The 26,863-nt window shown below is 34.3% G+C and overlaps 1 protein-coding gene across 2 annotated transcripts in view; it reads right to left on the bottom strand.

Moving 5' to 3' along the window:
- The window catches only part of LOC149796437 (four and a half LIM domains protein 2-like), a 279,497-nt gene that overhangs the window by 213,303 nt on the left and 39,331 nt on the right, over positions 1-26,863 (bottom strand). The window contains exon 1 of one of the 2 annotated variants that reach the window (XM_089961115.1): positions 24,083-24,194. The exons of the other annotated variant lie outside the window; for it this stretch is intronic. Within the exon in view, the coding sequence (XP_089817241.1) occupies positions 24,083-24,145 (63 nt within the window). The 5' untranslated portion in view covers positions 24,146-24,194. Of the gene's footprint in view, positions 1-24,082; positions 24,195-26,863 lie in introns of those variants that run through there. 2 annotated transcript variants of the gene reach the window in all.

The following is a 26,863-nucleotide window of genomic DNA, read 5'->3' as shown; positions in this document are numbered from 1 at the left end:
AAAACAAAGACCAGAATGCCAACAAAACAGCACCAGTAGTGGCTGACAGTGAACCAGGACTTGTAACCATCTGGTTTCATCACTCTTGAACAACTAGCACCATTTTCAGTATCATTCTAGTTCTCGAGAAAACCTGCTATTTTACCAGCATGCTTGCACAAAGCAGCAAATACCATAGGGTTTCTTTCATGATACAAAGTGCAGAAATTATACAAAGACACCAAAAATGCTGTGTTGTGCTACCAAAGCCATTTTTTAAAGTATTTTTAGCATCCCTGGGCAGCTGTTGGAGTCAGTGGCATTGAACCTCAAAAATATGAAATGACATTTGTCACTTGTAGCTACTGACCTTGTTGCCAAAAAATATTTCTAGCCATTAGCTTGCAGTGAACCAACCTATTTCATATGGGGGTTGGTTGTGTGTAGTATAATGCCATTTTTCAGCACATAATAGGCTATAAATGGCTGTCAGTATATTTGACTTGGGGAAGAACCCAGGAAGAACCACTATCCCAGGGTAATCAACTGGCTGACCTCTTGTTTCTAGCAGATGACAAAGTTGGGTGACACATTCAAGTATGCACAGATATGGCTGTGACCAGCCAGGAGGCAGACATATTTCATAGTCTTATTCATTCAATTCATCAATATAACAGTTGGGGTGCTGTTTGTTTCCTACTAAGGATTGCATATGATACCTGGGAAGTGCTGGGTGCACTCCCTCTGTCTTAGAGGATGCAATTCTGAATGTGAGATGTGCTCAGCTACTCTGTCCTCGTTGGGGGGATGCATTCCTAGAAAGTTGTGGAGGGGCCTCATCTGTTCCTGAAGAGACTGGTCCCATAACCTCCTGGGACCCAAAAGTGCTCTTCTGACCTAAAGAACTTAAATCATCTTGCAGTGAGACCCTTGGGGTTTTGCAAGACAGTAACCAAAAAAGTAGGGAAACATTTCCTCTGTCCTCTAAATATACATCCAAAATCTACAAATTCCAGATTTCAGCTGACAATAATTTATAATGCACAGTGATTTCTTTGGTGTACATTCTGAACAAGTGAAGTAGCTTGGTTGAGTGTCCCAAGGTCCTTTCTTGTGGCCACACTTCCCCACAGATCATCCCAATATCATTCTCTGAAATAAAACTTTCCTACAAGAGAACAATGAATAATGACAATGTTATAATGTTACATGTGAACTCGCCCACTTTTTATTTGATGTGCAAGTTAAGCAATGAAAACTTGTCTTTTTTTATGGTAAAGTAAGATGTTCAACTGTTGTATTTTTTTGGGTCTTTTTTTATGGTAAAGTAAGATGTTCAACTGTTGTATTTTATAAGGAGCAAATGCTTACACATGCTCAACAACAATGTGACTGATGTCACAAGAACATGTATCAATACACAAAGACAAAAATACACATAATTTTGGTGCTTAGAAAATTAAGAAAATGAATAAGTGATTCCAGCTGTCTATTTTCCTTAATACAAAAGACTTGCCAGTTGTAACTGATACTGAATAGTTGTACCCTTATCCTAACTATTGTGATACAGTGGTGTAACCTAAGAGGTCACTCAAATATCCTGAAATGTGAGGGGGATATACCTGCATGTAAAAGGAATACAGAGGATAAATGTAACATCAAGACATAAAAATCACTTGAGGGAAAGATCACAATGTGGTGAAGCACTAGCAACAATCTATTTTTCATTAGTCACAGATTTGACACATGTTAATTAATATGGTGTCCTTGAAAAAGATGAGTTCTGTGCATGGTCATGCAAGAAGCATGAGCAGACTGTGTCTTACTGGGAGGATGTATTCACATCAAAAACAGATGAGGTTTACATCACAAAAAAGAGTAAACTACATAATAGTGACAGGTTATGTATTACTGCTATTTAAAAATATACACAAAAAAGTCGTCAACCTAACCATAAATAACACATCTGCATAACATTCATATATTATAAAATAATGTAAAAGAATACACATTCTGAAATCCTGAAAAGTATGCAACAATTAAGAACTATACCAAACAGGATAGTTTACTGGGTTCTTTAATTGGCACTGAGATCTTAAGTTGTATACTGCCACACAACAAAACATCTGCTTCGAAAACTAAATTTACCTGGGAGTTCAAATCAACAGGAGGATCATTATGTTAATTTACATATCTCCTAAATTTAAAGGTAAACACATCCACAAGGAACAATGCCAATTAATTATATGTTCTCAGGAGCTTACACAAACCTAAAATGTTTACACTATAATCAGGGGAAATACAAATAAACTTTTGGATTGTATATCTGTAGAGAACACTATATTGAGCAACTGAAAGCGGTTGTAGACTGCATCTCTCATCTATCATTATGGCTAAAGAGACGAAAAGATTTATTCCGAATATATTGTAAGTGACCTATAATTCCTGTCTGCTATGGAGAGCTCACTGAAGAAGTTCCACTCAAAAATAGTCCAAAAAATGTTTAATAAAAGTAAGAGAAAGAAGAAGATGGAAAGATGTCATCAGTACAAAATATTCATTTGATTCAAACATGCACATGTGATTCCAGCAAGGATATATTCATTGTACTTTTGTATAGCAAGAAATAGAGACTGAAGTTATTTGTTGATGGCTTGTTATTAAATAGTTTTAATAAAATATTTCAAATCAAAAGTCTTCACATTGTTCAAAAAAGTAAAATGAAGGACGAAAATAATAGTTATTATAACAGACAAAAGCTGAAGGCTGCTTTTCATTCATTTTAATCCTGGTTGCTAATGCGGTGGAAGATAAATGCAATAAAATTTGAAAATGTATTCAAGTATTTCCAGATAGAAGCTAAATAATTACCAAAATGTCTGCATCTGCACAATTAAAAATACTCATTCAAATTTTCAAAATTCGGCTTCTTTTACTGGCACAGCCATTACTGATATAAAATCTCTTGCAACATTAAACTGAAAATGTAGGTATAAATGTCCAAACAATTATAAGTATTATTACTGTTTTATTGTTTTTATTTCAAGTTTAATAGGCTTTATTATTATTATTATTATTATTATTATTGCAACTGCATTATCATTTAAAGGTTTGGTCTTGTAGGTTCAATGCCATTTTTCAGCACACAATAGGTGTACATGGTGCTAGTATATTTGGTGGAAGAAGGGGAAGAACCAGAAAAACTCTGGGAAGAGCCACCAACCCATGAGCCACAACTCAAACCCGTGTAAACAGAGGTGAGATGTCAGTAAAGGCAAAACTATTCAACCATCTCAGGCCCTGTATTATCATTTACAGGAGGAATGACTATTTATTTACTTGAAAATTCTTGAAAATTTCTTTACCTAAAGGGTGTGGACTTCATTACTGATGATTATATGCCAAAAATATACTCTGAAATAAATTTTTGCTTGATGTTTTGAACTTGATCATATTCAGCAGTTATCTGGTGAGTATTGTCATTCACCCTTCAATATAACCTTTGGTTTTAATCCATGTGACAGTATTGAATCAGTCAGATGTGGCAGACTGAATCCACCAACCAATTAAATGTAGCAAACTGGCAGACCTCTGTTTACAGCTAGCAATTACTGGGCACAAATTAGCTTCATCTTACTCTGATCCATAACACACCTGTACATGCAATTTCTTACTCTGTATAAACACTCGGACACTCAAACTTGACTGCATAGTTTTCAGAAACAAAACAGTTCTATGGTGGATAAGTTGTGGCAGACAAATGACATGGTATAATGGTACAAAATGAGATTTAGTTGCTACAGATGTTGTATGAAGACATAAAATACTGCAACCCTATAATTGGATTACACAGATTTTATCAAAAATCTGTATGTTTCACAAGATAGCAATAAGGTCACTGTGACTTTGAGTGAAAATGTAATGAATCAGGAACTGGTAATATTTAAACATCAATGTCGTGGGTAAAAGATCACAACCAAAAAATGGCATCCATAAGAGTTTGACACAAAAAAGTGTGTTTACAATGAAACACAAGCAGTCGGAAACTCTAAATTTAATATACTGTATGTATCATGATGGTTCTATGAAGCAACAACAGAAAAACACAGGAATTAAATAAGGTAACAATACACATACCAATAGAATCAACGCTGCAAAAGTAGGATATCTACATCCCAGTTTCGCTATCTGTAAATATGGCTGCAACATTTACATATGTAACTGAGTTAGTTTAGTTTCCTGCCAGGAAACATTTACAAAATCAGTAACCATGGTGTTAGCTAATGATGCACGTCCAAGTAGTATGTCTAGTTGCATTATCAATGTTTTTATCATTTACATATATGTATCAGCATGAAACAATTTCACAATGATCCTAAAGATGTCTTACAGGACAACATGAACAGTGTCAGTGGCTTACATATAAATAACTTTCACCTGTAAGCCTAACAAACAGACTGGGAAAAAGATGATTTTAATCATTTCAGTTATTCACAACCATATATAATACTTAGACATTTTGGTTAACACTGCCGCTTTTTCTGCTAATGCAGGTAAGACAATAAATAACTGACAATTACTTTTGGGGGGCCCCAGGTGGCCAAGTGGTCTAAAGCGCTCACTGTTACGAATCACTGCCATCTCACCTCTGCCTGCGTGGGTTCAAGTCCAAGGCTCAGCTAGCTTCTCGTGGGTCAGTGGTTCTTCCCTGGGTTTTCCAGGGTTCTTCCTCCACCAGTTATACTGGCCACCATGTATAGCCTATCTTGTGCTGAAAAATGGTGTTAAACCCTAGAACAACAACAACAACATTACTTTTGGTCAGTAAGGACTCCTCTGTATAAAGTTATCACTGTGAATGCAAAGGTCTCCTCTTTATATAATTATTGTAATGATGCAAAATTTTGTAGAATGGTTTTTGTATTATAAAATCAGCACTTTCTGTTGTCATCAGTGTGACACATACGCATTTAGATTGACATATGGGTTAGCCTGTGATAAACTTGGCAGTTAGTGACAATTAGCATCTCTGTTTGGGGTGAATTGAATTTTTATTCAAGGACCCACTTGGGTGTCCTGAGTTGATATGAACCAGGGAATCTTGTACTAAGTTATTGTCCTTTTGGAACAAGTGTCATAAAATGACATTTTCTAGATTCATTACAGGGTTCGTAACTGAACAATGAATGATAAATTCAAAGAATTTTCCCAAACTTTCAAAGACCACAAACATTGATTTCCAAGACCTGTTTTCACTAACATTTTGTATACAAGTTATATGAAAAAACAATGAATACAAAATACTATGATATTGTTTAATGATGAAATTCAAACTATAATTAATTTCCTGAAATTGCTTTATAATGATCTGGAAGATAGGTTAACATTCATTGTTATTTCAGAAATATGTAATTTATGCATCAGATTTAAATACAAAATAAACTGTTCTCTTAACAGACATCAGCACTGCTTTAAAAGCATTATTATAGTTGCTGTTTTTTCTCTTCAATCATTTTGGAAAGATAAGTCACCACTGTCATCTTTTCCTCTGCTCTTCTCCTAAGAGTATTTGAGTCTGTGACAAGCACAATGAGTCCTTTAACTCTGCTTCTTCTGCCTTCTGAACAGAGAAAGCATGTAGGCTGACAATGTCAGCTTCAAGATGCAGCTTTTTGGCTTAAGTTCTTCCACTTCATCCACGGTTTTTAAACTCCCATTTCTTTTCTTTTCTGATTGTCTCCTCATGCTCCTCCTCTGCTTTCTTCTTATGTCTTGAAAAGGAGGCATATGTCATCATTTCATTGCTAATGATGATTTCCAAAGGTCCACCTGCTTTTCTCTTTGTGTCAATGATTAGCCTTGGAGCTCTGAGGCTTTCTATGCTGAGGTACTCGACAGATACCTGTTTGTTGACAGAAAATCCTCTCCACCATTGCCTGCCTACGTGACAACAACAACATTTTATGAAGAACATTCCAAAGTTCAACATATTCCTTTCTTTTGGAAAGGACAGAATAAAACGCTTCATCAAGACTATCATATTGTTCTGTTGAAGCATTTCAAGGAATGATTGTCCAACTGGATAACTTCATCCACTAATTTTCCATACTGAGTCAATACTGTCACATCAAGACTCTACTTCTCCTCTCGCCTCACACATAATCCTGAGGAAATTAGAAAACTAAAAACGTGCTGAAAATAGTTATGGTACTGACTTCCTTTGATGAAGGGTGTAGCCGGCTTGCTTTGATGAAGAGTGCATGTATTACTGAAGTCACCGCCAAGTCCAACTTTAGATGGTCAAACAAATGCTCATTTGTTTTTGTGGCAGCAATGAAACTGAACGGGCCATAAAAAGAAAGAAACCAGGAAAAATTGACTATATACATCTGAATCTAACAACCTTGGACAATTTTATTTGTGATTAGGGAAAGAAATTAAAATTTGGGGGTTTATTTAAATTTTCAAAGACTTTTAAAGACCTCTGGGTAATCTGCTCCATTTTCCCAACTTTCAAGACCTTGAAAATGTCATCTCATTTTTCCCAAACTTTCAAGACCTTCAAAATGCTACCTCATTTTTCCCAAACTTTCAAGGCCTTCAAAATGCTACTCATTTTTCCTAAACTTTCAAGACCTTGAAAATGCTACCTCATTTTTCCCAAACTTTCAAGACCTTGAAAATGCTACCTCATTTTTCCCAAACTCTCAAGGCCTTGAAAATGCTACCTCATTTTTCCCAAACTTTCAAGGCCTTGAAAATGCTACCTCATTCTGCCCAAACTTTCAAGGCCATGAAAATGTTACCTCATTTTTCCCAAACTCTCAAAGACCTTCAAAGACCATACGAACCCTGCATTATTAATAAAAGTGGACTAGAAAGAGGATTATTCTGTGGAAGTAATAAGAATTTTGGTGGGTAAAGTAGTAATCCTGATTGGCTAAGCTAAATATTAGGGGGTTGTTCTCAGATGGAATTCAAGGTTTTAAAATAGTTTCCCCTCATAAAATCAATCAGTCCAAGTTTTTCTGCCAAAGGGGAATTTGCCTGATGGACTCAAAGAAAATTATATACAACTTTTCTTGTTGAACAAATTGTCAAAAGGACAAGGGGGTATGGAAGTTTTAGAGACCTGCATCCAGAGAAGGACAGATGGAATTCTCTGACGATAAGCAAGAAAGAGCTTGGGAAAGCAAATGGTTATATTCACTGATGTAAGTTTTATTCATTTTTAAATTCTTCAATTTTTCCACGAGTTCAGAAATACTCATGCATGTTATATGATTCATATCATGTATAGATGTCATACAATATTTTCTTGATATGAATGAGTTCCGATTAAGTTATTTTGTATGTAATAGAAATCATGTAGTGTAAGATTTCACACATTTCTTCTGACAAATTGCGAGAACTAAATTATCTATCTTAAATTATTTGTATCAAAGGTTTCGTGCTTTGTATAAGGTACACTGAAAATTTAGTTTTCTGTGTCTGAATATGTATGTCAATGAATCACTAATTAGCAAAGTAACATAGTTAAGTAGTGAAGTCCATTAATTCATGTATAATTAAGTTAATGAATCCTTTTAAACTGAGAATCAATGGTGTAACATTAGCAACATGTGTCGACAGACATAATTCAACGGGTAGATTTATTGCCACAGCGGGGTGTGATTCTTTATCTAAAGAAGTCCAACTATGTCATGGTCAGCTGAAATGTGGTATCCACTAACAATACATCATTTTGTGATACTAAGAAAATGAGTATGCATTAGGTGCACAATGACCTTAGCTAGTTCTGTTGCATTTGATAGACGATATTGCAATAGTAATAATAATAACAATAGCATAGACTTCATTTAAAGAAGAAGCTCATTTGGTCACCTGACCAATATTTGATGAGGCCTTCTACAATGTCATTTGTATAAATATATACAAACTTAAGGCACAATTTTTACAAGAGGTGTTGTTAGACAACAAATGCTATTAAAAACTATACAACTGATCAACTGCTCCAATAAGATATGCACAAGGCTTCAAGAATATGTACATACAGGATTCGTACAAATTGTAGTAGTGAACATGTGTAAAACATCATAGGTGAGTACATGATAACAATGTTGTAAAACGTAGCAGAACTGAATTAACAAAATCATACAAATGGTTGTTTCTGTAGATAGATGTTGACTAAGAAGCTTTTGAAAGCTTGGCATGAGTCAGCTGAGTTTATGTAAGGTGGTATGGAATTCCATAGTTTGGCTTAAAAAAAAAAAAAAACTCTTCTTATAAAACTCACAATTTTTGGTTTAGGGTAAATATAACTAGCTGTTTGGGATGGATCTTAGTTGAGATGTAGGTACATTTTCAACAAATTTCAAATTGTTTTTAGGATAATCAGGAGCCAAAACCATACCAGTATTTATTGACTAGTAAACCCTTATGAAACCGAGTTCTCTGCTATAATGGAAGCCACTTTAGGCATTTAAAAAGATTTGTTGATGGTGTATTTAAATCAGCATCAAGAATAACTAGCTGCTCTTTTGTAGAATATCTTTCTCTGTTCTTGAGGAAGATAAAATTTTATTCTGTTCAAGAGATAAAGCAGTGTGTTAACATTTTTATTGACCTTATCAACTTGTATTTTCTAGCACAAGATATTGTCTATCATGATGCGAAGTAGTTTTAAGTTTTCAGACTGTTGTATATCCATTCATTTTATCATTACTTTGAAGTATTTTTTCTCAGCTTTTACTCTTGCTTGACTTCTTATGATCATGGCTTCTGATTTTGCTGCATTTATCTTCATATCACTGTGCTCACGCCATTTATTTTTATCAAATCTTTATTTAATTTAGTTTTAATCTCATTGCCTGTTGATCCAATGTTATATAATGTCATATCATCTGCAGACATGTTGGTGGTGAATAGCTCAATGTGATATGGTAAATCACTGATATACAGCAGAAAGAGTAATGGTCCAAGAACTGATCCTTGTGGAACACCTGACTATATCAGTTTCTTATCTAAATATTTATTTAAAATAGAAACTTCTTGTTGACTGCCTTCGAGATAGTATAAAACCTTGAAACCAAGTTAAGCTTTCATGGTTAACTTGATATATGGTTAGCTTTCCCAGCAGGATTTTGTGATTTACAAGGTCAAAAGCCTTTGTAAGGTCAAGAAAGGCTGTGCCTACAAGTTTACCTTGATCTATTGCTGTTAACCAATCATCCACCATTCTAGTTGGTGCAGTCTGGCATGAATGTCCGACATGGAAGCCTGATCATCATGAAAGTAGTAAATTAAATGATTCCAGGTAGTTTCTAAATTCATTACAAAATGTCTTTCTAATATCTTTGAAAGTAATGATAAAACTAATATAGGTATATAGTTATTCATATCAAAAAGCTCTCCCTTCTTATTGTATTGGAGTCATTTTTACAAGTTTTAGCCTGTTAGTAAAAATACCTGTGGAAATACTTAGATTGAAGATATACATAAGTGAAGGTGCAATCAACTGAGATTTCAGTTTTAGGTATTTAGCACTTATATTATCTAGACCTGTAGATGTTCTGACATCAAGTTGGTCTAATTCATTTAAAATGAATTCAAGACTTATTTTAGGTTATTTTTAAGCATTTTTCTTTGCTAAGGTGAAGAAATATACTCATTTAATTCATCACTGGGGAATCTTTTATGAGCTGTGAGATCCACAAGTTTTCATTAATATTCACAAAGTAATCATTGAGTCATTGAGGGCATTTGCAATTTCAAGATTTCTTGCTTATTATCACCATTTTCATCATTAATACATGTAAATGGCAGGTTATTGACAGAATTTCCTCTCAAGTCATTGATGGTTTTCCAGAGTTTGCTAGGATTCTTTTTTTGTCTTACTATCTGATATTTTAGTGGAATAATAAGTTTTCCTTGCCTATTGAATATTGACTTGACTCTGTTTCTCCATAATCTGAAATCTGTCAGTATCTTTTAATTTATTAAATCTATCATTGTGTTAATAGCATTCAGTATATCACCTGTAATCCAATTTGGTTGATTTTGTTAATTGACACCCTTGAAATTAATAGGAGTATGACTGTTCAAGAGTCTGTAAACAATTATCTATCCAGATATCAAGTGCATCTGATGAGTCATTAAAACATTCAATTACTGACCAAGGGATATCTTTCAGTTCTTTAGGAATATTTGTGAACTGAATCTTTTCATTATATCATATACTTGATATATCTGTGATGACAAGTTTTACTTTTTTGACATAATTTTTATGTATAGCATTTAGTATAAATATCACTTATGGACCATTGGGGAACTGCAACGTCTAAAATTTGTCAGCATTGTTAGTATAGATTTGATCAATTAGTGTTTCAGATACATCTGTTAACCTAGTTGGTACATGAATTAGCTGTTGATATGGGTTTAATCCAGCTTTGATTGATATCATGAAGCAAACTGTCACTGAAGTCACCCACAAAACTGATATCTGTGTTGTGTTTTCTATACAAAGAGTTTCAAGCTTATTTTGAAATATAGTACTGTCAGTGTTCTGTGGTCTATGTACACATCCTAAAACAAACAGTTTTTGGACATTATGTCTCATCTAGCCAAATTATTACCATACCAATTTCATCAAAATCATATTGAAGTTTGAAGAAATGCCATCCTTAACGTAAATGAGAAGTCCACCACACTTTGGACAAGTCGGTCTTTTCTTTGAAAACTGTAGTTAGGAATTTTAAGTTCACCATCACGAAAAGTTCATTTAAGAACGTTATCTGATGCAAGAGAGTGGGAATATTTGTTGATTCCAGGAGAAGGACAAACCTGACATGTATTTAGTTGAATACTACATTTGTATTCTGATGGAATGAAAATAGCTCTGCATATGTCTGTATTATACAGTGGGGATAAAAGCACAGTCTGCAACCAACAGACTTATGACCCAAAGAGACTAAAGAGAGTGAGAGAAGGAAAGAGACAGAAATGCTGACTGATCACCAACTGTGACTTGGGGAAAAGTCGGAAGCACCAGGTGATGCTGTCATGCCGGCTATTTGAGTTCGATTTGTCACTCAAGCATATGATGAAATTTGTTATATCAGTATAACAGAATGGCCACTTGAATTTTGCATAAATCTGTAACTCTATTTCTGAGAGAAAATGAATAATTCACATGTCATGTTCGATTTCATATTGTTTATGTAAATGATTAAACTGTTGTATTTAAGATACAGGGTCTAATGTTATTCTCTTCTATATCTCTGCCCAGACCTAGGATATTTCATTTATTAATTTCATGTTTTAAGTTAATTACTCAATTCGGGCAATAATACTGAGGTCGATCATCATCACCATCTCCTGACAATTATCACCACACCACTGAATGCAAAGGACTTCTAATGTATATAGTTATCATTGCAAACCAAAAAACAATTTGAAATAAATTTTTACTGAAATCCTATTAACTATGTAAATACCAAATTTGTTTTGAAACTGTTTGCTTTGTTGGTTGATGTTTTATAAGACAAGAACACATGAAGGTTACCTTGGCAAAATACTCAAATGCCTTGGCCAGGGAATTACTTAGTCCCACTGCAAAATGGAGTGACGATACTTGCCCAGGCAATTGTTTAGTGCCATAGCAAAATGGTGTAAAGTGACTTGGCCAGGCAATTACTTAGTCCCATGACAAAATGGAGTGACGATACTTGCCCAGGCAATTGTTTAGTGCCATAGCAAAATGATATAAAGTTACTTGCCCCGGGAATTACTTAGTCCCACGGCAAAATGGAGCGACGATACTTGCCCAGGCAATTATTTAGTGCCATAGCAAAATGGTGTAAAGTGACTTGCCCAGGCAATTATTTAGTGCCATAGCAAAATGGTGTAAAGTGACTTGCCCAGACAATTAGTCCCATGACGAAAAGTAGTGAAGTGACTTGCCCAGGCAATTATTTAGCGCCATAGCAAAATGGTGTAAAGTGACTTGCCCAGACAATTACTTAGTCCCATTACGAAAAGGAGTGAAGTGATTTGCCCAGGCAAGTACCATGGTAGCTGACTCTATCTCGTCCAATGGTAGAGACTAAGCCTGCATGCCTTTACATGGTTCCCACGCTTTTCTAAAGTTATATTTCCAGGTCATGTCCAGGGTTTTTCCAGGATGACATTAAGTTTTTCAAGGTTCACATATGACAATTACTGAATGGAATTAAAGCACATTTTAGATTACAAAACATGCCTTTTCTAAATCTAAAGAAGGTTCTCTTTCAAGACTCTCCAAAACATCTAAGCCAGAAAAGACGAGCATGTACAAAACCACAAAATGTACCACACAAAACAAGTTTGATTATATTCCTATAAATTGGCATGCAATATCATTTCAATGCACAAAATAAAAATTCTAACTTTATTTTGCTGACCTGCATTATGTTGCTAAGTGGGAACAACATAATGAACATAACTTTGTTTAGTTTCCTTTCAAACCTTTAATTCTTAACAATTATATATATATATATATATGCATCTTATATTAAGTAAACATTTCCTATTACAGTATATAAAAAACAATAAAAGCAAATAATTAGAATCTTGTCTTGTAACAAAGAGAGTTTAACCCTGAATTTATCTGTGCCAATAAAATCCCAAAGAAGATTTTTCAAACAAACAAATCTTCTTAAGACGATCTGGTTAAAAATCCAACATTTAAAAAAACTTTTTCAAAAGGGTTGGTTTCAATTGACAAAAGACCTTCAAAATTATATACTGTTGTATAAACAAGTACCGAATTTTTTGTAAAATCAACTTGTCTTCTTGCAAATTCGTTATACCAATCCCCAAACCTGTGTTGATACAGGGGCTCAATTCGTTTTTTAATATATAATACAAGGGACGACAATTTCTCATTTCAAATAAGATTCAACAATTTGGACAACAAATCTGGTTTAAAACTGTCCGTTTTCTAATACGGGTTTCCTCCAAATATTCCCACACCATTTTTCATATTTGGACATTTAGGTTGGGGTGTAGGATCGTTGCAATTGCATATAGAAAATTTGGAATTTGCCATCACCGTGTGGTAGCGACACATGGTAGTCACTTACCAGCGGGCCTAGAAAATGTAAACTTGTTATATCGACTTATACCTGCATGAAATCGATAGGAAAATGATTTATTTTCTCAGAAATGGCAATTATTATAGTCGTTATGTCTTTAATCCACTGACAGACTAGACGAAACTATGGCATTTATGAAACCTGACCCGGTACTTGCTATTTGCATTAATCACTTCACAAATTTTAAACAACGACATCCGAAGCCCATTAGTCACATGATATCAACAACACATTAATTTTTAATGTTGCTGTAGAGAAATCTAATTATATTAAATGAAAGTCAGATACTTTTTTGTAAAAACCAGCAATCTGGCCAGTCTGATTTATCATGCAGAGAGCACATGTCAACATTGTAGTCACATGTTACAACAAAACTCCAGAAGTTATTCTCGGAAGATATAAATATGGAAACTTTTGTGTTCTTTCATTTTTGTATTTTTATAATAACCAGTATACGACTTTCATTTATTATTTTTTAAACTTTTTTTCGCTACAACATTTAAAAATGAGGGTTAGATTTGTGTACTCATGCGACTAGAAATGCAAATCGCGAGTACCAGGTCACATTTCATCAACGCTGTAGTTTTATCTTGTCTTTCAGCAGATTAAAGACATAACGATTTTAATGCTCACAATTTCTGAGAAAATAAGTTAATTTTCATATCCATTTCATGCATGTATCACTCGATCTAACACCGTTTAAAGTTTGCTAGGCCATCCGGTAAGCGGCTACTCTTTGCCACCATGATGTTTGCCTCTTGTGATGCTAGAGTTGATTTCGTACCTTCCATGTAAGGAAAGATACGGATATCGAGCTGACTTTGAAAATAAAAGTCTACTAAACGAATCTAATCCACTGAGCATTTGGATTTACTCAGCAAATATGTTTATTGCAAGCACCCAAATGATCCATAATGCACCCTTCGAATATTCTGGTTCGAACTCAATGAATTTAGCTCACGATCAGTTTAGTTATGGCTCAATTACATGATTGTTTCAGGCATCAAGTGGTAGTGGAAAATTCCTGGGTTTTTCTTGACTTTCATCAACATTTGCAAAATTCCAGGACTTTCATGGTCGGGAAAAAATTATAATTTCTCCCAACTTTTTCCCAATAGCATGGGAACTCTGCTTTCAGCCCCAAGTTTGCCACGCTAACCACTGAGTCACCATGGTTCCCAAGTTTCACATTTCAATTTTTACCCATTACAGCAGCCTCTGGTAGTCAGCAAGTGGTTGGTATTAATATCAATTACATACTTTATTTTTGTTGAATTATACTGCTGACTCACTCTTGGAAACAGATACTGGATGCAAATAGCTACTCCAGACAAGATCAAGTTATAAGTATCTCTGTGTTTACCTATGTACTTTGATAAAAATAATACCAATAAAGATGTTTGTAAGTGTACTTTAAAAGTGCCTGAACTCCAATTTAAACAGAGATGTTGATCCCTATCTGAATTGAAAAGTATTATTGGTATATCCATAAATATTCTACTTTTAAGTTCATGCAATGTTGGTACTAACATACCACAATGAATACAACATAATTTCTATTACAGTTACATCTGATTACTGAACACAGCTCATTTTGAAAATGAAGTAACCTTCCTTTTTGTGCATGCCCCTAGGCTGTTCTTTTATTTTACCTTTTTGGTCTCACCTACATGTTATTACTTACTGCATTTGCAGCAGGTGAGTAAATAAATGTTTCATGTGGTACAATGACCTCTTGACTTAAAATATATTTGAGGTTTTGTACCAGTGGGCTGCACTTTTAAAGATTCTGGATTTTTTCCATTTTAATGCAATTAGTGTGATTTACTGAGGCTCAGATCTATGTAAAGGTGGGTGCCATCAACATCTCAGCTACCTAGGTCCCCACATGAAATTTAAAGTTTTCTTGACTGTTGAAAGGTCAGTTCATATTTATCTATGCAGAGTGTGTGGGTAAGTCAAGCTGGTTGGTTATTTATATCAAGGTTATACACAAGATACTGTTACATGAGAGTTTACTGCTCCAATGGCCTAGTGGTTAGAGCAGCCGCCTCAGAAGCAGGTGGTCGTGGGTTCAAACCCCGGCCAAGTCATACCAAAGACTTATAAAAATGGTACTAACAGCTACCTCGCTTGGCACTCAGCGTTAAGAGGTTAGTGTTAGGACTGGTCGGCCTGGTGTCAGGATAATGTGACTGGGTGGGACATCATGCTATGTGTCTGCGACATGATGCCCCAGTGCTAGACATCACTATAAACTGCCACACTGCAGACATCATAGCGATATGACTGAAAAATTGTTAAAAACTATGTTTTAAAAAAAATCCTAAAAATCTTACATGAGGGTTCAAAATCTGAACAATTCTGTAAACCGTGGATGCAAATTTATCTAAAAGCCTTGGAGGCTGAATTAACTTACTACTACTACTAATAATAATAATGACCTTATTTAAATAGGGTAACACAATTGGCTAAGAACTAATCTACCTTGAGGCCCTCATACAAAGGAATTTATTTATTTTAGCTGCATCTCTGAAGCCACTGGATATATTGGGTTTGGAAGAAGGAAATAGAGTGGGCATTTCTAATCTCAACTGGAAAACTACTCCAGAGCAAAGCAACTTTTTTAAAACAATTCCTTATCTGGTTTGGGAATTTTATACTGTTTAGTAAAGATGGATCGCAGGTGTGGAGTTTTACCAAGTAGCCTATACTGGAATAGTGATTGTAAATATTCAGAAGCACTATTATAGGATATCCTGTACATTAATTTGGCTTTTCTCAAATGGATTCAGTCTTTAACAGGTAATATTTTTAACAACTAAATTTTCCTTCCTTTCTTTGTGGACTAATATTAGCCCAAATGCTCTTTTTTGAAGATGTGCCATCTTTGCTGTTTTATCATTTGAATTATCCCATACTGTATTACAGTAGTCTAAACAGGGTTTTATGTAACTGTTATAAAATAGTTTTCTGTGCCTTTCAGGGAGAAAATGTCTTATCCTACTGAGAAGCCATAAAATTGAATTGACTTTTTTTACTGATATATTTTCAGTCCATGATAGGTTATAATCTACCAGAACAAGTAGTCTATCACGACAGACCATTTGCAAATTTTCATCCTTCCATGTCATAGTTCATCATGCACTATCAAGATTTGTCCTTTTTTTGCCATCTTGAGATAAGTAATATTTTAGTTTTACCAGTATTTACCACCATGCCATTGCATGTGCACCAGTTTTCCAGTTTGTTTAGAGCATTCTGTTAAGAAATTTTGAGTTCATGCTTTGTGTTTTAGATGTATGACAATGTTGTCATCTGCATAGAGATCTGCAGATGATACTGAGTCTCTTAGTAAAAGTGGTAGGTCATTAATAAATAAAATAAATAGTAATGGACCCAGAATTGAGCCCTGTCATACTCCATTTCTAATTGTTCCAGGTTCAGACAGAACATTATTTATATAAACATGTTGTGTTCTCTCACTTAAGTATGAAGTAAACCATTCAACTGTTCTTTCATCACACTGGTAGATTTTTAGCTTCTTCAGAAGGATTTCATGATCCACCATGTCAAAAGCTTTCCTGAAATCTACAAATACAGATCCAAGTATTCTGCCTTGGTCAAGTGCTCAAAGCCATTTATCAGTTAGAAAGATCAAGGCAGTCTCATATGAATGTTTATGTCTAAGGCCTGATTGATTAGGGTGTAACAGCAAGTGTTTGGTTAAATATGACATGAATGAGTCATGGACATGTTTACAATCAACTTTGACAAGTCTGATAGTGTTGAGATTGGTCAGTAGTTATCAGCATCATCCTTTAAACCAGATTTGTGAATAGGAGTTACTTTTGCAGTTTTCCATATTTCGGGGACAGATGAGGTTGCAACACTTAAAATGATTATGAATGTTATGCTATCTACAATAGCAGAGGCAGAAGATTTAATGAGTCATGGACTAATCTGATCAAGTCATGTAGTTTTCTTGGTATCATGTTCACAGAGACATTTGCTAACAAAGTCTTTTTATACTGGTGGAATAGAGAAGCATACCTCCTTAGAGTTTTTGCTTCTGCAGAACTTTTTCAGTTCATTTTAGTTGTTTTCTATCAATGATTCTTTTAACTTTGTGACAATGTTGGTGAAAAAAATCATTGAAAACATTTGCAATGTCAGTAGTGTACTGAGGTACTCAGCTATCTTATGAAACTTGACATATGTCTTTGCATAAAGGGGAGGAAGTGGTTCACTCACTGTGTCATCAATTATTTGTGACATTTCTTCTAATGACTGGTGTTAGTAAAAAAAGAGCAATATATATATACTGTAAGTGCTGATGCATACCTGACAGAGACTCAGTATCCAACAGATACATGTATTCACCCCCAGAGGGTTGCTATCACTTTGAGGCTGTATGAATGAATGTGGAGGTTTCCCATCCATTTCCCGGGGGCGATCTAGTAACCCCATGGTCTCTGACCAGTTTTGTTATCCTTATAACCCATCTGAGAAAACAGTTATTGCTGATTCATTGGTTCAACTTTCCGACTAGCAATAACACTTTCAAGGTAACAGCTGTGGTAGCCATTCAGGACCAACTAAACATCATGTCTTTTGGTAAAAACTCCAAGTCAGTATAACTTTCCCATTTAGAAGTAACAATAACAAGATTTTAAAACTGGCATTGTGGCAGCTATAATGAATGTTTGAGCAGTAAACCTTGGAATTATTGTTTGTGTAAAAGTTTCATGGCAACCCTCCAGGTATTTATTTTCTGGAAGACTAAAGCACTAAAAGAACTTGTGCTAATGAACTGTCTGGGGGACAATGGACAAAAACCGTCCTCATAGAGTCTATAACCAGTAGAGCTAATAAACTGTATTTGGCTTAAATCCACAGAACAAAAAGATCTCATATACTTCCTAAGGTCAGTCTTCAATGCCTGAATCATAATTAAAAGAAGGGAATCGATGGAGAACAAGCAGATTTAAAATAAAGTACAGTGACACATCATGTGACATAGATGGTTTAGAATCAATTATATTAACAGTTAAATATGACATAAATCTAAATCCTTCCTACATTTGATAGGACTGAAGAAAAGTCACAAATTGTCTGAAGGCAAAAGCACCTTTGTTGACAGATGCCCAGTTGGTTTGTTCAGACAACACCCACAGACAATTCATCTAGCATTGTTTTAATAATGTTTTCAACAACAGATGTCAGAGAGGTTAGACTGCACACTGTTACTACTTAATAAAAGATTATTAATTATGTCTACATTTTCACTTGACTGAACTGTTCCTTGATCCCCAGCATAAGAAAAGATGATTTATTATTGTTTATGATCTGCTTGCCACAATTATCACACTTGTATTCGATCCTGATTTATTGCAAGACAAATGCTAATTGTACAACCTATCAATTTATTAACAATGGGGATTAAGACAGCCTTAACCTTAATACAATTCTGCCATTGGTTGTATAATTATTGAGATATGGAAACTATTACTTGCACATATTTTATGGAATTATTGAATAACTTAAGTGTGGTGCCATTGCAAAATTTAGTGTAATGTGAGAATACCAACTCATACTTATTTATGGGTGAAAATAGAGAACATGAGAAAACAAAAAACTTATCAAAACCAAAACTTTAATATGGTCCCAAGGGATTCTAACCTTGCGAGGATTCACTTTATGTACAAACCAGATAATCTAAATTTCCAATTATCTCCACAATTTTTATGTGCCCTATTGAGTTTGATAATTAATGCTCTGCTTAATCTGAGAGGACAAAAGCTTATGAAAACAAAACAACTATGACTGATCATTTCTGTATTTGATGGCAAGCAAACAAACAAAATTGGAAAACAAGTGTTACAAATCAATGGTGGCAGTCAAAAAATTATAGACTTACATCTACATGTTGACTGACAAATTTTGCTGAGCATAAAAAGTCATGTTTACCTGACCTATCAACTAAGCTTCATCTACTTGTTAGTATATCAACTTCTTTAAATTCAAAAGATTTTTCTGATAAAAATTTGGATGCATATTTCAAGTTTAAAATTTGTTCAAAATGGAAGAGGAACTGCAGGATGAATTTGTACAAGTTCTATTATAGGCAGGCATGCAAAGGTGTCCGAGTTCAATTAACATGGACCTGGATATACAAGTTCTATTATAGGCAGGCATGTAAAGGTGTCCGAGTTCAATTAACATGGACCTGGATATACAAGTTCTATTATAGGCAGGCATGTAAAGGTGTCCGAGTTCAATTAACATGGACCTGGATATACAAGTTCTATTATAGGCAGGCATGTAAAGGTGTCCGAGTTCAATTAACATGGACCTGGATATACAAGTTCTATTATAGGCAGGCATGTAAAGGTGTTAGAGTTCAATTTACATGGACCTGGACTTAACACGTTCTATAGGCAGGCATGTAAAGGTGTTAAGAGTTCAATTAACATGGACCTGGATATACAAGTTCTATTATAGGCAGGCATGTAAAGGTGTTAAGAGTTCAATTAACATGGACCTGGATACACAAGTTCTATTATAGGCAGGCATGTAAAGGTGTTAAGAGTTCAATTAACATGGACCTGGACTTAACACGTTCTATAGGCAGGCATGTAAAGGTGTTAAGAGTTCAATTAACATGGACCTGGATATACAAGTTCTATTATAGGCAGGCATGTAAAGGTGTTAAGAGTTCAATTAACATGGACCTGGATATACAAGTTCTATTATAGGCAGGAATGCATTGCGTCAGAGTTCAATTAATATGGACATACAAGAAGTTGATAACATAATAACCGTCAATTAATTGTGTCAGAGGCTAACTGTTCATCTGTCCACAGATCCCAAAAAGCAGTACCTGTACATAATTGACATTATTCACTATGTTAGATTTTAGTCTTACATTGGCGCTTTTACTTTAATTTAAATGTCAAGTTTTACCTATAATTTTTTAATGATACAGTTTTTTGAGGGGGTTGGGGGCATTTTGTAAATTATCCTAACTTGTGGTTTCTAATTTATCCAAACACTAAATTAACTTTTAATTACTGCATTTTAAAATGCTTCACTTTCTTTTTCACCTTGTATGCTGTGTGTTTTGTCAAACTGTATGTATTTTGCTATGCTTTGAATGCACTGCAAATCGTGTTTGATTTAATGTCTTTATAATTTTTATGTCATGTCATTAGAAAGCTCACTAGAGCTCATGTTGAATAGTTTTCAATCGTGCAGTTTTTAAATAAATTTTATCTTATATACTGTATGTAGATCAACTTTTGTCACTAAGACCAGAAGGGAAAAATACAATGAAGTTGGAATGAATTTTATAGGGATATCTTCGAGACTTATTTCACTCCACAATATGTTACCAGTTTGCACTTAGATGATGACAACAAATGAAACAATAATTTTAACAAGAAAATTAAGTAAATCTTTTTTACTGCATCTGCACAGTGGAACTGACACAACAAGCCCACAATCTGTACCAAACATTCAGAATTTCTACATAAGCATTACGATCTGTATGGTTACTACAGTCTATGAACTATGACATAAGTAGGAAATAACAAAATATACAACATACTCCAAATTAATTTCTGCGGATTTTCTGAGAAATAAATTTTTCTTTGCTTCATAAATTGTGTCTCAGTTCTACATCAGTTGAAACTTTGATTACTGCCTTACCTATCAATACATCTAATGAGGCCATACATAGTGAGTAGTTGTATCTTTGCATGAGTATACGATTCACACACCTAAAATGGGTATCTGCAACCATTTTACTAATTACAGTAGTCACATAGATGGGTAAGAAGATCATGTTGCATTAAATTTCATAATAAAGATGTATATATTGGAAACATTGCCACAAGTTCTTGGACTCGTTGTTAGCACATAAAACTGAATGTTTTTGAATGGAGCTTAACAGGACATTATACAAGTCTTGCCAGTTACAAGAGCTACTCCAATAAATGTACTTTATCTATAAAAATTGCAAAATATTAATTAATCTCATAATAAGAATATTACTGAAACAAATACCAGCATTTTTATGAATTTAGTAAAATATTAACAAAATAGTATTTATTTATTTATTTATTATTAGCAGCAGCAAGCTGTTATGATAGACAAGTGTAGGTTGAATGACCGTAATTTTTCCAAGTACCATTCTAGATGATATCATGTGTAAATTAAATCAAAGATAAGAACAATCTCAGAGACGGAAATGACAATAAATATAATTTTATTATGTTTTGAGCAATGAAAATAATCAAATCATCTGCAAATACAATTGTTGTTGGTTGGTTTTTAACTGTCTGTACTTATTGACCATATCAATGTCCAGGAAATTGGGGCAAGGCACATTTTCCAATGACACACCATGGCAACTGAACTGGGTTAGCCAGTGAGGATATCAAGCCCACCTAAGCATAAAACTTGGATTATGAACCTGATGCTATGCCAACTAAAACTAAAATGAATAACTGAATATTCATATCAGAATAATTTCTTGCAAATATCCAGATATAAACTTGGAATATCTGGTTGTTTACAGCTTTTTGTAAAAGAAACAATGACAAAATATAAAAATGGCAAAGTTCAATAAAATATACAAGGTAAGAACTTCAAACATGCTAATAACCAGAAATTCAAGCCTCCATTCATATGGTATTTACAATATCAAAATAATTCAGAAAAAAAAAAAACAAATTACACACAACACTGTCATTTCTATTCAGGGTCATTCAGGCACTCTTAAAAGATAATACATACTATGACAAATTGATAAACAACATGATATCAAGCAGGGGGTCACATCGAAGTCAATAAAGCCTTTAATTATCAATCAAAAAATAAATATCCAAATTTAAACAAATTAAAATGGCTATATGTCCATGTTAATTTCATTGTAAACAAATCACTTCCCAGATAAGTGTATGTGTCTGTGTGATTTGGATTTTAACATAGCTTTAACAATTTTTCAGTCATATCGCTAAGTTATCTGCAGAGTGACAGTTTATAGTGATGTCTAAAACTAGGGCGTCATGCCGCAGACATATATCATGATGTCCCACCCAGTCACATTATCCTAACACCAGGCCTACCAGTCCTAACACTAACCTCTTAATGCTGAGCGCCAAGCAAGGCAGCTGTTAGTACCATATATTGCAAGTCTTTGGTATGACTCAGTTGGGGATCGAACCAACGACTTCCCGCATCCGAGGCAGATGCTCTAACCACTAGGCAACTGGAGCGGTTTTCCCAGACAATTTTTTTTATAGTAACTGCAATGAACTGAGTCACTGGTTACTGTACCCACAGTCCACATTCTGTACTGAAGGAACATTGTTTGGTTGTAATGAATTTCAAGACAAATGAATACCAAACATATTTTTGCAAGACCCCTAAAAATGTTATTTATTCGTAATTTAATTTAGAGGACCAAGTTCACATTGTTGTCAATAACACCTCATATTCATTTAATATTTGGTATTAATACCAAATATATTTTTACAATACCCCTAAAAATGTTATTTATCCATAATTTTATTTAGAGGACCAAGTTCACATTGTTTTCAGTGTTGCTTGGTGGTGTGAGTGGGTAGGTAGATGTCATTAAGATACCAAAGATGAGAAAGAAGAAAAGGATGGATTTGATAGATTAAGTAAGCCTGACAAATATTGAAATTGTATCTGAATACATTCATCAAATATCTGAAGAAGACAAAACTTCAGTATTCATTTCAACTCTACAGCCAACTAAGCTACCCGACAGTTCACTGAAAATGTAAAGCCTTACGAAGGAATGTGTAATATCTTCACAATCTACACGAATAAAAAATTGTGAAATGACAAAAATTATGAAATTCAAAATTAGATTAAACATTCACCAAATTAAAATTAAGTAAAACAGAATACAAAAAAAAGTTGTTCTTGTTGGTTTTAACAGTATTTTAAACATATTACTGGCAATAATAAGCAGATGAAAACAGAACTAAGTGCCTTTAATTTCTGAAGGACACTCTGAGGTTGCTGGCCTTGGCAAAAAGGTTTTATCTGCCAGAAATCATGGCCAATGTGACATTTTTTTCTTTATTTTTCCAACAGGCCAAAAATCATGGCCAATGTGACATTTTTTCTTTATTTTTCCAACAGGCTCAAGTTAAATTATTCATTCTTCACCACCAATTGCATAAACAATCAATTACATAAGCCAATGCCAGAAGGGAAGACAAAGCACCATGAAGTGGACAAATGACAACTGACAATACAAAAGTCTTTACAACAATGGTTTGAGCCTCAATTGTATGTTGCATTCTGTACATGTGTTCTGTAATCTACAGTATCTCAATGTCATTTCTTACACTGCAGGATCCATCCAACATAGGCGTATGTACCCTTGGTCATTCATAATTTATTGCTACCCAACCTGATATGAAGGTAGTGATTTTGATCCTTGGTGTCTTGTGTGATTAGTAAAAACAGAATGCACCATTATTATACCGACTATTCACATTTTTTCTAAAACCAGTGTAAATAATGACCAGCATGAATGTTAATATGGTTACAAATTTTATTCCTTTTGCTAAGACATCACTTACAGATGGACCTGTGTAATCTAGCCATCAGAGGAACACATCACTTAGACTGAAATGGGCAGTTGGATTGTGAGATGGAATGCTCGGTATAAAATCTGCCACAAATAAAAGCTAATATAAAATGAATTTTGCAAGCACAATGAAATGGAAAAAATAAATCCTCAGGATTTAAGCAAGTTCTACTGTATAATAACATTCGTTTCATGTCATAGTTTAATTACAATCAAAACTTAAAATTCTTGGGTTATATTTGCTGACATGAGTAAGATTTATTGAGTGAATTACAACATAAAAGTAATTGTAATGTACTAATCAACTAAGAATGCTGAGTGTAAACAGACTTACATTCAACAGCATGGTTTCAGTGAAAGCTGCTGAGAAAAATTCCAATGTATTCCCAGTCCACATTTCTGGACATTAAATTCAAAAACATATTCAACTAAGGAAATCATACACAATTGATGATTCCATTTCTATATGCCAATCTATGACAGCATGTTGTGCATGCTAATTGTGCCAATCCATGGCAACTCCCCCTTTATAAATCATCCCATGGCCACATGGGGAAAAAGGTGTTAATAGTCTGTTTGTTAAGACATCTTAGATGATAGAATTAAGTATTACAGCAGCCAATAGGTATCAGGTAATGCCAAAATGTATTAACATACACCCAAGCAATCAAGAATAGTATCATAACAGACTCATACTGCCTTGGGATAGTAGTAAACTCCTGCTCATTCAAAAAGCTTCATCAGGCACTCTGAGATTTTTTCCCATCTGACAGTCTACGTCAAAGAACTGTTTGATTTTTATTATCCTGGGAAAATGGGGAACTACCTTTTCTACAAAAAGAGGTTTTATTCCTAACTGCCAGATTTAATTCTTCAGATCTGGCCTGTGAACATACTAACATGATTGTAATGTAAATCATAACACAAACCCTCAATATGCATCCTGTGCATATGATGCATCACAAAAGTGCTGGAGAATAATCGGTGCACATTGGATCAATGGACAATTTCCCGAATTACTTCCCTTGGTTATCTTCCCTGTGACCCCTATGCCTTTTCTTAGGCAGTAACAACTCTACATCTACATCAGTATATATTATATAAGGAATCACGCATGGTACTTACCTACATGTACTGGTTCAATTAAATGAAGGCTTTTGCTTAGGAAAGGTTATCATCTGTAGATATATGTTCCTATTTTCACTGGAAATACGGTAATTCTTCTGTCATTTTATTTTAACATTGCAAAATATGTAGTTATTGAAACATCACATTTATATGGGTTTCACTGTCAGATCAAAAGGCAGGTGGTGTGAAAAGGTATTGAGGAAGTTCATCCCATCATTGAAAAAAAAAACATTCATGGGCTCTGAAGCTTGAAAGATTCACTGCCTCGTATATATTTCCCTTTATATTAATTTTTTAATGGCAGTCTAAAGATAATCTTACATAAAAGAAAATTCTTTAAGGACATGTCCAAAAAAAAAGAAACAATCATTGTATGTACTTTAAAGAGACACTAATTGTAAATATATACTGAAAAAGTCAGTACTTCAATACAAATAAAATGAAACAGCAATACTTACCTAAGAAAACATATACATTTGTTACAACTGAAACCACATAATTTCATGTCATGTGCTTAAAACCTAAATGCCACCATTTATAATAAATTTCACCATTCTTCCAAATCTAACTAAAGTTTGCAAGGAGGGAAATTATTTGCCAAAAAAGCTATCCTACATAAACCATTCTTTGAAATAATCAAAATGTTAAGTTTAAACAACATTCAAATATTCATTTTAGAATTATGAGGTGCCACCCCTGGCAACGAAGATGCTCGTAATTCCATTTTTTTCAGTCAGAGTACTCCAAAAGCAGAGATGAGGTACATTTGACAAATCCCATTAATGACTAGTCTAATAACAGCATCATTCACCCACAGCACACTAATCAATTCGAGAGGGAATGAAGAGAGACAGGCTCACTTTTTTAAAAGTGAATCTGAGAAGAAAAACCATTCATTAGATAAAAATAAGACTCTGGTGAATATGGGTGATCAGGTGGGGCAATGGAATGTTTTGAAGGGCAAAACACTGGATGAAGACCATTCAACATTATCTTGTTATGTTTACAACAAATTTGTCATAACATTTTATGTTCCAGCTTTTGACTGAAATCAGTTCACCCACAGATGTCACCAATCAGCATGGGTTAATTTGTATATGCCTGTAAAATGGTGGCAGTGTTTCTCAGTTCAAGGGAGAAATTACATGGCTCATAATGTGACGAAACATTGATTATTAGCTTGTTTTCAATGAAACTCCAACAATGTTCATGACAAATACCATCAAGATTCTGTATTATTCAGATCATTTGACATATAGGACTTCGTCAATGGGTCAGAAGAGTACATAACAAGAAAATGAGTCACACTACCATATATACTTACTTATAAGTCTAATCGAGCTGGAAACTAAACAGACCCCAATCTGAGATAATACATTTTGTTAGGAGTAATCAATAGAACAAACAACACAGACCCTGATATTCCAGTGCATTATGTGATGGCAGATCAGGATGTATGTTGTTTGCAGTTGGACTCAACTTATAATCAAGTCTATAAGGTATAAGCCAACATTTGTCTGAAATGCACTGGAATTTAATTTTGCCTAATTAGTAATGCTACCAGGTGCAATATATGCATCCTGCTGTACCAAAATACTTCTTCTATTTAATAATGAAAACAGTAAACAGATCTCTATCTCTGAAAACAATGGACAGGGGCAGCTACATATACACAAAGATTTTAAAAGATGTCTTCCCTATGAAAAACTTTAAACTAATATGACAAATATATTCTTTCTATCTCCTGACTATACAAAATGCTGTCTTGCCATCAAAGTCCATCCATATCATCAAATTTGGCTCCCTTAGGTTTTGGGAATTAAAAGTAATAATGATTACACTCCAAGACATGGAGTTTGTGAAAACAAACCTGGTTTTCCCATATTGTAAATATGCAGTTTTTAGTCTTGTTTTGGTGTTGATGAGTCTTAGGTAGAACACGGCATAACAGGCTTGGCACACAAAGTCAGATAGTGACACTGGGACA

The sequence above is a fragment of the Sinohyriopsis cumingii genome, chromosome 6 (genome assembly GCF_028554795.1).
Source record: "Sinohyriopsis cumingii isolate HCF-2022 chromosome 6, ASM2855479v2, whole genome shotgun sequence".
Taxonomy (NCBI): Eukaryota; Metazoa; Mollusca; class Bivalvia; order Unionida; family Unionidae; genus Sinohyriopsis; species Sinohyriopsis cumingii.
This window is presented reverse-complemented; position numbering and strand designations above follow the sequence as displayed.